Source organism: Dysidea avara, chromosome 9 (assembly GCF_963678975.1).
Source record: "Dysidea avara chromosome 9, odDysAvar1.4, whole genome shotgun sequence".
Taxonomy (NCBI): Eukaryota; Metazoa; Porifera; class Demospongiae; order Dictyoceratida; family Dysideidae; genus Dysidea; species Dysidea avara.
This window is the reverse complement of record NC_089280.1, coordinates 27,153,298-27,170,267: the sequence shown is the minus strand read 5'-3', so window position 1 is coordinate 27,170,267 and position 16,970 is coordinate 27,153,298. Positions and strand designations below refer to the sequence as shown.

Below are 16,970 nucleotides of genomic sequence, written 5' to 3'. Positions count from 1 at the left end.
TAATATTCACACATTACCTGATGTTGTTCAATTTGTCTTAGTCTAGTAGCTGTAAGTTTAGCTGGAAAAGGATTGTCAATATCAATTGAATCTAGTGCTACTATTAACTGCCTGATTATGATTTTATTATTAGAAACTGCATGTACTGGAGTATCCTTAAACACTTCCGTCTCATTTTTGAACATCTCCAAACCATTGTTGGCTACTTTTTTGTCATCCATGGCCTCCCTTTTATGGTCCTTGGTTGCTTTCATATCAATCTTAGTTGCAGCATCTATGTCATCATTGGGTACCTCCATATTATCCTTGTGCAGTTCTGTACCATCCTTGCACAACTCCATATCACCATTGGGCACATCCATACCATCCTTTGGCACCTCCATATCATCCTTGGTTACTTCTGTATCATTCTTAGGCAACTCCATACCATCCTTGGGTGCCTCTGTGTAATCCTTGGACGACTCCATACCATCCTTGGGAACCTCCATATCATCCTTGGGCAACTCCATACCAAACCTGGAAACCTCCATACCATTCTTGGGCACCTCCATACCACCCTTTGTCACTTCCATAACTATCTCCATATCACCCTTGGGCACCTCCATACCACCCTTTGTCACTTCCATAACTATCTCCATATCACCCTTGGGAGCCTCCATACCTTCTTTGGGCACTTCCATGCCGTCATTTGGCACCTCTATATCATCTTTAGGTACCTCCATATTATCCTTGGGCAATTTGGTACCATCCTTGGGCAACTCCATATCATCATTGGGAAATTCCATATCATCCTTGGGAATCTCCATGGCATCCTTGGGCACATCCATACCATCCTTGGTTACTTCCATATCATCCTTGGGCAACTCCATACTATCCTTGGAAACCTCCATACCGTTCTTGGGCACCTCCATACCACCCTTTATCACTTCCATAACTACCTCCATATCACCCTTGGGAGCCTCCATACCTTCTTTGGGCACTTCCATGCCGTCATTTGGCACCTCTATATCATCCTTGGGTATACCCATATTATCCTTGGGCAGTTTGGTACCATCCTTGGGCATCTCCATATTATCACCATTGGAAAACTCCGTATCATCCTTGGGAATCTCTATGGCATCCTTGGGCACCTCCATACCATCCTTGGTTACTTCCATATTTACCTCCACATCATCCTTGGGAGCCTCCATACCTTCCTTGGACACTTCCATGCTGTCATTTTGCACCTCTATATCATCCTTGGGTACCTCCATATTATCCTTGGGTACATCCATATTATCCTTGGGCAACTCCATATGATCACCATTGGGAAACTCCGTATCATCCTTGGGAATCTCTATGGCATCCTTGGGCACCTCCATATCACCCTTTGTCTCTTCCATATCTACCTCCATATCATCCTTGGGGGCCTCCATACCATCTTTGGGCACTTCGCCGTCATTTGGCACCTCTATATCATTCTTGGGTACATCCATATTATCCTTGGGTACATCCATATTATCCTTGGGCAATTTGGTACCATCCTTGGGAAACTCCATATCACCATTGGGAAACTCTGTATCATCCTTGGGAATCTCCATGGCATCCTTGGTCACATCCATACCATCCTTGGTTATTTCCATATCATCCATTGGAACTTCCATACCATTCTTGGGCACCTCCATACCATTCTTGGGCACCTCCATACCACCCTCTGTCACTTCCATAACTACCTCCATATCATCCTTGGGAGCCTCCATACCTTCCTTGGACACTTCCATGCCATCTTTTGGCACCTCTATATCATCCTTGGGTACATCTATATTATCCTTGGGCAGTTTGGTACCATCCTTGGGAATCTCCATATTATCACCAATGGGAAACTCCGTATCATCCTTGGGAATCTCCATGGCATCCTTGGGCACCTCCATACCATCCTTGGTTACTTCCATATCATCCTTGGGAGCCTCCATACCTTCCTTGGGCACTTCCATGCTGTCATTTGGCACCTCTATATCATCCTTGGGTACCTCCATATTATCCTTGGGTACATCCATATTATCCTTGGGCAACTCCATATGATCACCATTGGGAAACTCCGTATCATCCTTGGGAATCTCTATGGCATCCTTGGGCACCTCCATACCATCCTTGGTTACTTCCATATTTACCTCCACATCATCCTTGGGAGCCTCCATACCTTCCTTGGGCACTTCCATGCTGTCATTTTGCACCTCTATATCATCCTTGGGTACCTCCATATTATCCTTGGGTACATCCATATTATCCTTGGGTAATTTGGTACCATCCTTGGGCAACTCGATATCACCAATGGGAAACTCCGTATCATCCTTGGGAATCTCCATGGCATCCTTGAGCACATCCATACCATCCTTGGTTACTTCCAATTCATCCTTGGGCAACTCCATACTATCCTTGGGAACCTCCATACCATTCTTGGGCATCTCCATACCACCCTTTGTCACTTCCATATTCACCCCCATATCATCCTTGGGAGCCTCCACAGCTTCCTTGGCCACTTCCATGTCATTCTTGGGCATCTCCATATCATCCTTGGGTACCTCCGTATCATCCCTGGACAACTCCGCCATACCATCCTGGGGAACCTCCATATCATCCTTGGCTACCTCCATATTATTATTGTACAACTCCGTATTATCATTGGGAATCTCCATACCATCCTTGGGAATTACAATATCTTCTTTGGGAACCTCCATATCATTCTTGGGCAACTCCATGCCATCCTTGGGAACCTCCATACCACGCTTTGGCACCTTCATACCATCTTTGAGTACCTCCATATCATCCTCAAGAGCCTCCATGTCATCACTGGGAACCTCCATATCAACCTTGGCCACTACTTCAGTGACTACAGCATCCTTTGTTACCTCCATACTCCTATGTTCTTCTATGGCTAGTTTATTGTACTACTTTCTTGCAGCCAGATCTGGTGGGGTGGGGTATTGGAGTGTTTACCAAATAAATACTATTAATCCTGCAACCAAACTCCCCTAAAGGCTGCAAAAATGAAAGGAGATAATTAGCTATTAAAGTGTAATTGCGCATGTGCATGCTTGTATGGGGTACACAAGTAGAATCCTAGGAAAACGGGAACGGGATGGGAATGGAAAGTGGAAACAGAAAAAAACCTGTGGAAGATATGCCTGATAAAGGTCATCATGCCATTATAAAGGTTGGATTTTACAGCACAATTCTTCTTTGCAGCATTGTTGGATTCTTCCACTAAACCATAAAAAACTCTAATAGAGCAGTCACTTGTAGTCTATATACCTAATCTATGACAGCTATAGTCCATCAATTCACAGGCCGTCAATGTGGGTCTCTGGTAGGATAGTTACCAAAACATTTTTGACTGCTCTATTAGAGTATTTTAATGCAGGTGACTGTTCTATTAGAGTGTTTCAATCCTTTAGTGAAAGGATCCAAACAATGATGCAAAGAAACATTCTGCTGTAAAATTCAACCTGTTCAAACTGTATAATGACCTTTATCAGGCATTTTTTGTGAGTCATTCCCATTCCCATTCCCACTTTTCATTCCCATCCTGTTCCTGTTTTCCTCGAATTCTACTTACCCAATTGTATGCATGTATAGTGCACAAAAATGTCTGCCAATAAAGATCATGGAATGTACCCAGTAATTCCCTCCAACTTGCTTGTGGAAGGAATGTCACAAAAGTTGTAGCAGAAGTAAGAGATGTAGATCTTTTATCATGAATAAACTGGGGAATATATATATCCACACAAAAACAGCCAAGCTGTGAAAAATGGTGCGGTCTTTAAAAGCCTGGGTGAAAAAAGTTGTGAAATCAAAGGTGGCGGCCAAGAAATCAACTAGATATTTCAGTAGAAATTAAGTGAGGTGATCAGCCAAGGTAGCAGTGGTTCAGTGGCTAAGGATGCAGGTGTTAGGTATGGAGGTCCCGGTTCGAACTTTGGTAAGGTCTTTCTCGACATTTTTGTACACCTTTTTTACCCCGTGGTGACTGCTCTATTAGAGTATCTCAATCCCACTATTTTACATTTGTTAGGTTTTTTGCTTCATAACTTTGTCGCTATAGCTCTATTGTTATTCAAACTATGAAAAGGTATTGCTACAATGATCAGCCTATCTACACACCAATTTTCAAGTTATTCCTATACTGAGTTTACCCTGTAGCCGTGACAGAAGTTTGATTTTTTTAATGTGAATAAACGCTCATAACTCCTTGGATATTCCTCAGATTCACAGCAAACTTGGTGGGTGAATCCACCATTACACGCTCTTCATTTGTGCCACAGATTGCAGCAATTGAGTTACATGTTTGTGTTTTATAGATTTTTTTTGCAAAGTGTGTGAAAAGAAATTGAAGCCCCTGTAGCCCCCATCCCCCGTATGGCATAAGAAGAAAAAATCAAAGAAATTAAAATGAAACTTTGAATGACCATATCTTATATATGTAAGGTCTAGCTAAACCTTCTTTTGAAATTAAAGTGAAGGTCTTTTTGTCTTAATAACTCTCTTGTCTAGCCTATACATGGACACACTGCAATAGTTAGCTAAGATCGTTTCCAGTGTAATTAGCATATATCAACAAGTTTCCAGTCCAGTTAAGGTTCTACATTGCAAATCCTGTTTCAAAGTTGTACCATTTCATGTATTGGGAACGCACCACATTTTTAATATGTACTTCACAGTAACTACTGTGAGAAAATAGTTCATAGTGTCCCATGCCACAACTTGTTGTCATCACATAGCTAAAACCCACAGAAATAAAGGATAAGACTAAGAGGAATGCTACATCAAAAACAGGTTGATGATTTCTTTACATGGACACTACTATTTTAGTGACTCTCCCCTGACAATGAAGATATGTTCAGTATGCCACACTTCCAGATTGTCAATTAGATACCATATACATGACAAACCTTAATGTAATCATTTGCAGACTACCAACAAGGATATGACAACTGATACGACATACTTTACTCGAGATATGGTATTATAGTATGCAAAAAGAAGAAAGGCATCACTACTTCTGACTCTAAATAAAGTCCACTATATGTGCTGATGAAATCTATTATGTAGGATGGCAATGTATGTGATACTAGCCAATGCAACATCATATCACAATTAATTACAGTTTTGTTTGGCAAATAGCTTCACAACATAGAGTGTGCCAAGTGAAAGTAATAGAACTTAACAATGATCTATTGTTAGGAAGTGAAAGCAGTGGGCAGACCTGTCATTGATGCCATTATAAGGTTGGGCAAGAGTTGATAAACAGTAAAATCAATTTCCTAGATAGATGCTAGTGGAAGATAGCTCATATGCTGGGTTGTTCACAGTACTAGTCCTGCATGGACCTGAGCCCTCTTTATCATGCACTGAAGATTGAGACTAAATTGGCACACAAGGATATATAAGCCAGTCTCCAAACCAAAGCTAAAATATTTGCTCCAACTCACAGGTAGATTGCTGATCACAGTACAATACAATACATATATACACAAGAAATACAAAAGACCAGTAAAAAGAATCTGGTCAAAAGGCAATTACAAGTACATGAATACAATAAGTTAAGAGTATAAGGTTAACTACTAAAAATAGATACATGATAATTAAAGTGTGTGCATGATGAAATCACTTGTTTGTGCAATAGAGTTCACAGTCTCACAGTCAGATGGCTTCAGTGCAACTGCTACAACCCCCCCAGTGAACTGCTATGTGTGGTATTCATGAGACTAATTCATTATATTACCAGGTGAATGCATAGTATTGAAGGGGCAAGCCTATATTGCTACTTTGTAGTAGCAGCCTCACAAAGTAATCTTGTTCAATGCAAGCATCAATAATAGACATTTGTAATGAAACAGAACGTGCTAATAATACACACAATAAATAGCATGCCGGCATGCCAGCATTTAGGTCACTTAGGTGGCTCAGTGGTTCTAGCATACCGGTCAGTACTCACACAATAAAGGTGTAGGGATGCCATGCCAGGTAGAGTTTACAGTAGACAGGTAATAGCTAGCTAGCTAGCAGTCAGCTACACAGTTAGAATATCGATCATCATTGTGGTAGCTGCAATGATGATATCATCAGCCATTATGTGTACACCTTCAATTACTTCAAAGGCAGACTCATTCTTCTTTTGAAATACTTTGCTTGCAGAAGTATGGCCAAATGGCATACAAGTGAAACAGTACCAGCCACCTTTGAGGTCAAGAGTGGAGCCGGAACACTTTCTTGCCAGCAAGTTCTTGCCAGCAAGGTGGCTTGAAATTTCTTGAGCTGTAGATATTTTGTAATGTTTGTGTTTCACAACCTTGTTAAGATCTCTTGGATCTAAACATAAGCAGAGAGTGCCATTCTTCTTCTTCTCAATTATCACTAGACCGTGTACCCAGTCAGTGGGTTGGTCAACTTTCCACACTGGAGATTGATATCCAAATACTGCTTTAGTTTGTCAAGTAATGAGTGAGGCACACGTCTAGCAGGATTTATCACAGATACAACATCTTCCTTCAAGGTAATATAGTACTTTCCAAAGGATCACATCCCAAGTTTTGAACTTCTAATTAATGCCTATCATTTAATCAGTATATAGTTAGTGCATTACATGCAGAATTTGAACAATGATGGTAGTAGTGATAACAAAGGACAAATGCCAAGATCTAGAAACAAAGAGTTGAATAGCTCTAGATCGATACTCTCTAATAGAACAGTCACTTTGTAGTGAAATACTCTAATAGAACATTCACTGATTAAAATGTCAAAATAATTGTTGCTAGCCTATAATTGTTGCTAGCCTAGTGAGCTATTGCTAGCTAAATAAACTATTCATGTATAGTAAGAATTTAGTTGATAGATTGACCTATCCATAATCCATTAACTATTGGTCAGCTAGCACTAGCTAAAGCAACCTGACTGCAATGGTTCAGTGAGTAGTCACAAGGGCAGCAAACAACTTTCATCAGTAATTTAATTGGAAGGAGGCTTTACCTCAGATGAAAAGAAGTTTTAAGTACTAAATTAAGATTGTATTTTACCTAGTACTTTTAAGTTTGCTACAAGATTAGCTATATAGAATATTAGTAGAGGACATTGGTCTTTTAATTGAACATAGTTTAATGAGTATGAATGGACTGCATACTTACCTAACATAGCTAGATAGAGTGTACATATTGTACTCTTTCTAAGATTCTAGTAAAATTGATAAGCTATAGTCAAGACACCATTGCAATTCTGCCATGCATGCAGAAGTTCCAAGAAGCAATCAGAAAGTGATGGCATGAGATAATAGTTTGAGGATCAGAAGACCAAGTGTGTATGGTAGTTTTAAACCATCAAGTTTTATTATATTTCAAGCATTAAAAAATCACAATCTTGCCAGGACCCCTGCATCTGAGTCCTACTACGACTGGATACCCCATGTTAGAAATCCTAGAACCACCCCTGGGTACAGTCTGGTAAGTGTGAGTCTTGCAGGTCAGATTCACTGGGTTGAGCTTTTGCCATCACAGTAGAGTCTGTAATGGGTGTGATAGCATTCATCTGGGCTGAATCTTCTCCAAGATGTGATAGAGCATCGGCAACTGGGTTCCTTTTTCCTGCGATGTGACAAATGTCAGTGGTGAATTGGGAAATGAAGTACAGTTGTCAAACTTGGCATGGTGTGTGACGGTCTGGCTTTGAGTTGAGACTATGGGTAATGGTTTAAGGTTTGTTAACATGTAAAACTCACAGTCTTCTAAGAAGTATCTGAAATGGCAGATGGAACAGTAGACTACTAAGAGTTCTCTGTCAAAGGTACTGTACCGTTGCTCCGCTGGTGATAGTTTTTGAGCGAAGTAAGAGAGGGGGCACCACTTTCCATCAAGATGTTGTTGAAGGACTGCCCCAATGTCAATGTCAGATGCATCAGTCATGATGTTGATAGGGGCATCAGGCTTAGGGTGCACAAGAAGTGTTACGTTAGCTAGTGCCTCCTTAATGTCCTCATATGCAGTGGTGGCTTTAGTAGTCCATAAAAGGGTCCAGCTGTTTCTAGGTGTAGCTTTCAACAGAGCATTGAGTAGAGTCAGGATATCAGTACATCGAGATATGAATCAATGATAGAAATTGAGGAACTCCCTCAGCTGATGCAGAGAAGTAGGTTGAGGAAAATCTCTGATGATTTGTACTTGCTCAGGGAGTGGCACATCCTTGTTGTTGACGTGATAAGCCACGAAGCGTATTTGATTGACACCTAACACACACTTAGCAGGATTGATTAATATGCCATAAGGCACAAAACATTCAAAAACAAGATGCAAGTGTATCTTGTGGTCTGCTGGGGTTTTAGACACATCATCAATGTAAGTGTAGCAAAAGTCCAGTCCACGTAGTACTTGGTCCATGAAATATTGAAATGTCTGTGCAGCATTCCTCAGTCCAAAAAGCATTCATGTAAATTCAAAAAGTCCTTGTTATAGCTGTCTTTGGTATGTCTGCTGGCTCCACAGGAATCTGATAGTAAGCATGTACCAGGTCTAGCTTGGAGAATATGGTGCTACTATGAAGGGTTGCAATAAAAGTCCTGTATTTGAGGAATAGGGTATTGGTCTGGCACAGTCACATGGTTGAGAGCTCTATAGTCGCCACAGGGTTGCCAATCACCAGGAGTTTTCTTAGGAACCATATAAAGAGGAGAGGACCATTGACTCTTAGAAGGTTGGATGATTTCTTGATCTAGCATATGTTAAAACTCCTGACAGGTGATACATAGATGGTCAGGTAGAAGTTTCTGGAGGGCTGGTTGTGTTGATATGGTGAGTAACATTGTGTTTCACTGGTTGGGGAGGTAGACAGGGTTTTGTGACAGAAGGAAAGTTGGCCAGTAAGGCATCATATTCTGTACTGTCCTGCTGCAGGTGAAAAGAGGGGCATAAAGATTCAACATGATTATGGTACCTTGTGTTTGAAGATTTTCCATCATGTCAACAAGTCTTCCCTTTTTCATGCTGACTAGAAAAACCCATAATCTCTGAGTAAATCAGCTCCAATTATCAGAGTGCAGACAGATGTCCGCAATCACAAATATCCATCGAAACACACATCATAGTCCTAAATTCAAAGCCAAGATCTGGTGCCAAAAGTCGCAATGGAGGATCCATTGATTGCCTGAAGACTAGAGCAGTCCTGCTTGTTCTTACACTCCAGTTGTTTGAGGAGGGATGACATTGACTTCAGCATCTGTGTCAATCAGAAAACGATGGCAGGATTTAGAGTCAGTGGGTGACTAAGAGTTTGGCCAGTGGGTCTTGTTGCTGCTAGCGGCTAGCATAGAAAGTTTCCCGGCTTCTTGCAAGGAGCTTGGAATTTCTTGGCTTGATCACCGAACATCAAGTGGTACCAGCAGAGATTGCAGTTGTCATTGAAAGGAGTAGAAGATTGTTGGCATCCCCTCCATGGACTGGGTGAATACAAGCATTGTGAGAGTTTGCTGATGGTGTATGTCAATGTAGAAGTTAGGCATTTAGTGAGATCACTGACTTGGCAAGCGTTGTGATGCTATCTGTTGCTGCAACAATTGGTATGGGCTAAGCTTCAAGAATATGATCTGCAAGGTGTGCTGGCTAATCCAGATTGAGCTCTCGGCAGACAGTGTGAGTACCATATGGACGTTGGCTGGGAGACATTGAAAGAACAACGTGCACATAATTGTAGCATCCACACAATTGGCTTTGTCTCCAAGGAACTGTTGAATCTGTCGAAGTACTTATGAAGGCTTGCGGTCACCCAACTTCTCTGCCATCAAAAGTTGTTGCAGACATCTATGCGCAGAGGCTGAAATTCTCTTGGTTAGTTCTTGGTTCAGTGTATACCTTGTATGGTATTTCATCGGGAGAGTTAAGTAGCAGATCCCAGAACTTTTACTGCAAATTCTGGAGTGAGCGAAGTAACCACATAATCTAACTTGGTTCTGCAGACAGTGACGTGTCATGTCGTAAACGTGGCTTCAATTTGGACAAACCAGAGCTGCATATCCTGCAGCCAAAACAGAGATAACTTGATCTGGATGCTGCTTGTGTAGGTGGTGGAAGTAAGACTTGAGCCAGTGGAGGTTGGACTTGATTTTGAAGTTGAGCATCAGGATTGGTGGAGTCAACTGGTTGAGACATCATGATAGCGGAAAATAGCTACAGCAGTGTTCTGTTAGGGTCACCAATTGTAAGGTTGCCAAACTAAAGCTAAAATATTTGCTCCAACTTGCAGGTAGATTGATACAAAAGGACAAAAGACCAGTAAAAAGAATATGGTTACTAGGCAATTACAAGTATATGAATACAATAAGTTAAATGAATTACAAAACATATAAGGTTAACTACTCAAAATAGATACATGATGTGTGCATGATGAAGTCGCTTGTTTGCACATTAGAGTTCACAGTCAGATGGCTTCAGTGGGAGGGTATGACAAAAGCAGAAAGCAAGTTTATATGATTAAAACAAATGCCCAGGTCCAGTCAAGGATTTTTTCTCTCTTTTCTCTACCTTTTCAAACATATTTTCTGCAACAACTTTAAACAGGCTGTAGGACCAGATAAATAAATAAACGTTGCTCATGACAAGCAGAAGCAATCATCAAATAGAGAGGTATGAAGTAGCTGTTCAGTGCACTTCAGTATGTACATTAATGCTATACAAACAAAGATCCAGTGTTCCAAATGTGATAACGACAGTGAATCATCTGGTAATGCATTGATTTCTCCTGTTGAGTTATTGCATTGTCCTTCCACTCTTTCAGGTACAAGATACAACGTTGTAAGTGATAGGACTTCTGATCTTTCTCCTGATAACCAGTGTGTTTATGGACTTCTGCGACATAAGAGACCACTTCCTCTGAGTTTTAAAATGCATGTATTCATTCTTAAATAATTTTGCTATGTTTTTTTCAATGATTAGCTAATGGGTGTGATTAGTAAAACTTTTAGTTGTGAGGAATGCATGCAGGGGTAGTAAACAAGCACTTTGTTGTGAAACTGATGATGACTGAAGCATTATATAATGGTAATAGAGTGCCAATAATACGGTATGTTTGCCGATAATTCAGAATCGAGTGTCAGTACCTGCATATACCTGTAACTGCCTGTAACATTAACACATGCACTTGTAATTAGAGTATTTTCAGAGGATCCCTATTTGTATCAACGAAAATTAAAATGACGAATTATTTTCACCTACACAAATAATTTGTGCATACAAATATTAGACTAATGTATAGTTATTCTGTCAAAAAATTGCCTGTGACAAAAATATGCTGCTTCAAAATTTTAATACACAAAAATTTTCTATGCCAAACTTTTCCTGATTTACAGAAATTACAGTAGCTAGCTACTAGTAACTAGATCATAACATAAATATATGATGGCTTAGGGATACCTATTTGCAAATATAGGATGCTGGCTATTCCATCTTGCCTAAAGCCTGTTCACAATAATATTAATACCCCTCCAATGGCTTGCCACCTTTACTTGCAGGCAAAGAAATTAGTTGCAGCTGATGAACACTCATACTATGATAACCACCTGAATACACTATCTGTCCAAGGTAAACTGAAGGATTTTGTGACACTAGAAGGACTTGGGATAGATTATTGCTTGGATGCAACCCAGGCCAATTCTTGTTTATTCCCTGTGCCGCCTCTCACTCCCTACCCACATCACTCAATTTGAAAAATTGGGACGAAGTGCACGTTATGTGGCTGCACTCAGCCTACCACTGCTCATGTTTTGGGTGGCTGTCTCAGTGCCTTGACACAGGGTCGCCTTACATAATTATCGTCATAACAAAGAGTGTGACTACTAAACTTGTTAAAATTATTTTCTGGACCAAGCACAGTCTCAGTTTATGCTGGTTTACCTGGTATGCGTGCAAGTGGTTCTCCTCAAGCAATGATTCCTCCTTCTCTCCTTACTACACCTAATCATCCAGATATTGTTCTTTACAATGAAAGAAGCAACTCAGAGGCCTTGTTAGAACTGACATATCCCATAAAATATCTCCAGTCTACCAGAGATCAAAACAAGAGAAGAGAGAGTACCAAGAGCTATAGTCAGAATTCAATTGTCTACAGTTCCTTGTTTTTATGACACAATCTAACTATACAACCATTTCAGACCATTGCACCTGCCATCATCTTTGTCATCTTTTCAGAACTGTGTTCACTATATTCAAAGTGAGATCAGGTCACTAAACCAACCTGCAGATAGATTTTTGACTTAACTGCTGGTGTTTCAATTTCTTCTTCAAGAAGAATTTTCATGGCAAGAGATTGTCCAGAACAGTTGGGGAAAGTTTGAACGTTGACCTACAATATGATAATACTGTATAGTAGGGATGCAAAGTTGGCAGTAGATACTGTATAGTAAAAACTTTGGTGATAAAATAGTTTGGAGAAAACCCACTATTGCAAAATTAGCAAAAAAAAAAACTTTGGCAGATGGCGCTTCACCTGAAACATAATCTATGATAGAACGTAGCTACCACGTACTGTATACACGCAAATGCAAATGATTTTAAAAACTTGCCAATTAAGGGGCGTGACAGCCATTTCAATCGTGATTCTTTATCCCTCACAGTAAAGGATGATGACTCGTGATGGAAACAGCTGCCGCACCTCTTAATTGGCAAGTCTTAATTGCTTGCATGTAGCAATGTTGCATTAGAGTGGTAGCTATCGTACAACTGGCAAAGTTGCTTGTGTTTCTAAACGCCAAGCTAAATGCATTTCTTTGCCATGACCAACACTATGTTTAGTTATGTGAATCCAACTTACTACAGTTTAGCAATTTATAGCTATAGTGGTACACATGTGTTATGCTAGTTGATTGCTTACATTATATATAGTGCTGTGATTAACTCTATAATATATTGTGACTGGTTTCCAGGGTATTTAGTAGTCATGAGCTTGCAAAAAAAAAGTTCACAAACAAGTATAAGAAAAAATTAGGAATTTTAAATTATAGTAGGGACAGTGTATAGTAGTGTAATAAAAAGCACTGAAACAAGCTGGATCAGAATAGTACGTAATGTCCAAATAAAACAATAAAAAGTGAATATCCCTACTGTGCTACACTCAAAATGCACAGTAGGGATATTCACTTTTTATTGTTTTATTTGGACATTACGTACTAATCTGATCCAGCTTGTTTCGGTGCTTTTTATTGCAGTACCATACACTGTCTCTACTATAATTTAAAATTCCTATTTTTTTCTTATTGTAGTATAGTGGGGGGGGGGGGGGGGGGGGTTGTTTGTTTGTTTGTTTGTTTTTTTTTGCTGTATTTTTCCTTACCACGCCCACTTGTGTGGCATTTTGCTGCCTTATCCGTAGCTGTGTGTGTCCGAGGACCAACTCACTTACTAGTTTTGTATCTTCAGTGACTATGTTATTCATCAATGAGAATGGTTTTCTATCTATATTGAAACTCAGTACCTCGTATTACACTTGAACACTGGCCTATACGTACGTACTGAATGCAGAAGGCTCACCTACTTCAAATATTGAAAGTGTTCACTTGTCTTGGGCCTTCCTCAAGTTCTGCATGCTGGCTGCACAGTAGTTATGGGAGGTCGGTTGGTTTAATAACTATAGCTACTCAATCAACTGCAACAAAACGACCAACAATAGTTACAAAACTGTGAACACAACTACAATAGCTACAGCTACTGTAGTTAGTTCTTAACGAGGTTCTTAATACACCTACTTGGCCACAGATGATGTTCTTCAAGAGCCGGCCTATGATATTATGTTTCAGAATAGCAGTCCAAATTAATACTGAAAGTGTGATTGAACTTGCATACTTGTGCTATTAATTGCATACCAGCTGTCATATATGTAGCTACGTAGCTAAGCTCTCGGCTAAGCTGCAGAAATTTGCGCGATTTTCCTGAGCTACGTAATCTCGAGCTAAATGGCAACGAAGTCTGAAGGTACGACTGCCTCAGAGACCGCTACCTCGGGCTGGACATTGGGAAGCGTAGTGACCCGGGTTAAGCAGGTCAGTCCTTCATGCAATGAACTAATAGTCTATGTCGTAACCCAGTGGCTAAAAAATTTTTTTTTAGTACAGCTAGTTAGCCCTCGAGAGCCCTAGGCTGAGACAGGGGGATTGGGGGGAGGGATACACATATAGTGCCCAACTGGTAGACTTGATAATAATAAAATAATAAATAAATAGTGTTTGAAGTACGAAAGTATCCAGTTGTGCTGTGTATTGCCATGATTGCGGTCCAAATATACCTAATATAAAATAATTTGAAAGAGGGCTTGTGTGCCTGTAAAGTGGAAAACTGTAGGATTTTTAGAATGATCACTGTCGTACTCTATGGAGGTGTCTGTACAGTGAAAAATACAATACTGACATTTTATAACTAACTAGCATGGTTAGTGTGGGACATATATACTCCCCCAGGAAAAGTTTTTGAATCATAATTGTACCAAGATGTTGTTACTGGATATCAATCAATATATAAAGTCCTTCATGCAAATGTAACAACAAAGCAAAACAAGACCTACAGTAGCCATGTGAAACTATTGCCGCCCAGCGGACCACTCTGTGATAACTAGGTTGATAATTAGCTAACATCACGCAATGCAATAGAATAATGTACTACAACATTCATACATTATTGGCCTAAATCATATAGTCTAATTAACTACATACTACTGTTCCATATGTCTATTGTCAACTATTTCCTATACCTCCCCTATACCTCCCCACCAAGCTTTTCACAAGATGTGAAATAGCTTAATAGGGGCCCTGCCTATTTCCTACACACTCAGGCACTTGAGCCTTGTGTAGGCAAATCCTCTTGGGGTAGGGATAGTAACTCGCAGGAGGACTGTCCAGGAGAAAGGTCATGGAACCAAAAGTTCCAAAATGACTCCAACACCACTACACAAGACAGGGACAGTTGGGTATTTCCTTCCTCAGTAAACACCAGGTACCCATTGATATTTACAGCTAGCGCTGGGTGGGCTGCTTCCCCAGATGACACCATGCCACCAAGTCTGAAAAATAATGCCGGTTTCTTTGAACTAGAAAATGCCTATCGAATGTCTCCAATGCTTCTTTCAGTCTTCTGCATATATGTTTGTTGAGGCTAAAACATCCTCTTCATCTTCACCAAGGCAATACTGATCTGGTGTTTGTCACTTTCAGTGCTGGTCACTGTAAAGTGCTAATAATAAATAAAAAAAAATAAAATTCACTGGCCAAGTTTGATGTGATTTACTTCACAGTCAGAGTAAACCAACTAGTAACTGTTAGTTTACTCTGAAGTAAATCACAAGGTAAACTGAAGTGTCCCATCTGTTAGTTTACTGTTAAATTTCTTACAGGGTAAACTAACTGTGAAAATCGGCCTTCATGTGACAACAATCATTCACAATGGGTATCTACTCTGAAAAAGAGGATGGGAAACTCTGCATTTTCATTCAGGATGGCCTAAGATGTACTTAATATTATTATGTGTATTAGCAGCAATTGTATGCGTACATGGTTTTTTTGTAACAGCGAATGGGATGGATGGAGAAGACACATTATGACAGTGAACTGGAAACACTTTTAAAACAGTTTGATAAGATCAAATCATCTACTGAAAAAATGTTAAATTTTGTGACATATATTGTTGAACCTGTTTCAGGTAAGTCAAGGAAACATTATTTGTGTTATTATACAGCTGGCATCAATGATGTAATTTGTCATTACGTGTGTGATGGGTTCACTGTCTACATGGCTGTTTTAAGGACATTTTGTTAAATCATCTGAATTTACTTTGATTTTGTTTTTGTATCTGTGTGTTATACTCCTTGATGGAGTCCTACACAGTAATAAATAAATAAATAAATAAAATACTACATACATACAAATTTTTGAGATATGTAATTTTTGCAGAATAACAAATTTCACGATGCATGGATTACTCATTTTTCACTCTAATATTAATTTAGCATACAATCACATAATGATTTAGTGTGCCATACATTAGCCCCAATAGTAGGAGTGCAATTAATCCCAAATCACATGGTTTGTTTCTGTAATTGTACTGTAAAGAAGCCAATAAATAACAATCACAAAAGCCTTTCAAAAAAGCAATGTACCAATGAAATAAGCTGACATTAGAAACCTTTTAAGTGCAACAAATGTAGATATTTTTAGTGGCCAATCAGAATTCTGACAAGTGAAGCCTTGTAAGTACAACAACAAATGGTATGATAATTAGCCAATCAGATTAAGTAACCTTTTAAGTGCTGGAAGAATGATGCAATCACCAGTGTACTGCAAACCATGAAGGGTGATCACTATAGGCCCTGTTTACACTAGTGTCTTAAACCGGTTTCAGAACCTTACAAGTGCTAGTGTAAACGCATTCCAAAATGGTTTGAGGCGACTTCAAAGTAGTTTAGCTAAACCACCTTAGCAGGTAGTTTAAAGCTGTTTAAAACCACTTAGAATATTAGTGTAGACAGGTGACAACTGTTAATCCAGTTTAACTATGGCGAGTTGAGGCTTATTAAGGTTTATTGTGGACTAACAGTGAAGTAAAAGTTCTAATTACAATCTGGAGTGATGATAAGATTCAACACCAACTTGATGGAGCACAAAACTGTCCTTGAGAAGGTAGCTAGAAAAATGGCAGAATTAGGCTATGAAAGACACTGGGTACAATGTAGACAAAAGATTAAGAATATGAAAACTGACCAACAGACAAATAGGAAAGGGAAGGAAAGAGTGAAAGCACTTTGAATTGCTTGACAAAATCATGTGTAAACGTGCTGATGTAAAGCATACAAGGGAGTAGTGGCAATGGTGATGTCAGTATTACTGTATTAGTCAAGGATACTAGTTGATAATGTAGAGCATTCACTGTTTGATGACAGTTTGACACAAGTTGATGATCTCACTCAACTAGATGATG

At 39.6% G+C, this 16,970-nt stretch overlaps 1 protein-coding gene across 2 annotated transcripts in view; it reads left to right on the top strand.

The window, feature by feature from the left end:
• LOC136267136 (endophilin-B1-like) overlaps positions 1–16,970 on the top strand; it is a 43,956-nt gene that overhangs the window by 19,442 nt on the left and 7,544 nt on the right. The window contains exons 1-2 of one of the 2 annotated variants that reach the window (XM_066062207.1): positions 13,909–14,047; positions 15,566–15,695. The exons of the other annotated variant lie outside the window; for it this stretch is intronic. Coding sequence (XP_065918279.1) covers positions 13,961–14,047; positions 15,566–15,695 — 217 coding nt within the window. The 5' untranslated portion in view covers positions 13,909–13,960. Of the gene's footprint in view, positions 1–13,908; positions 14,048–15,565; positions 15,696–16,970 lie in introns of those variants that run through there. 2 annotated transcript variants of the gene reach the window in all.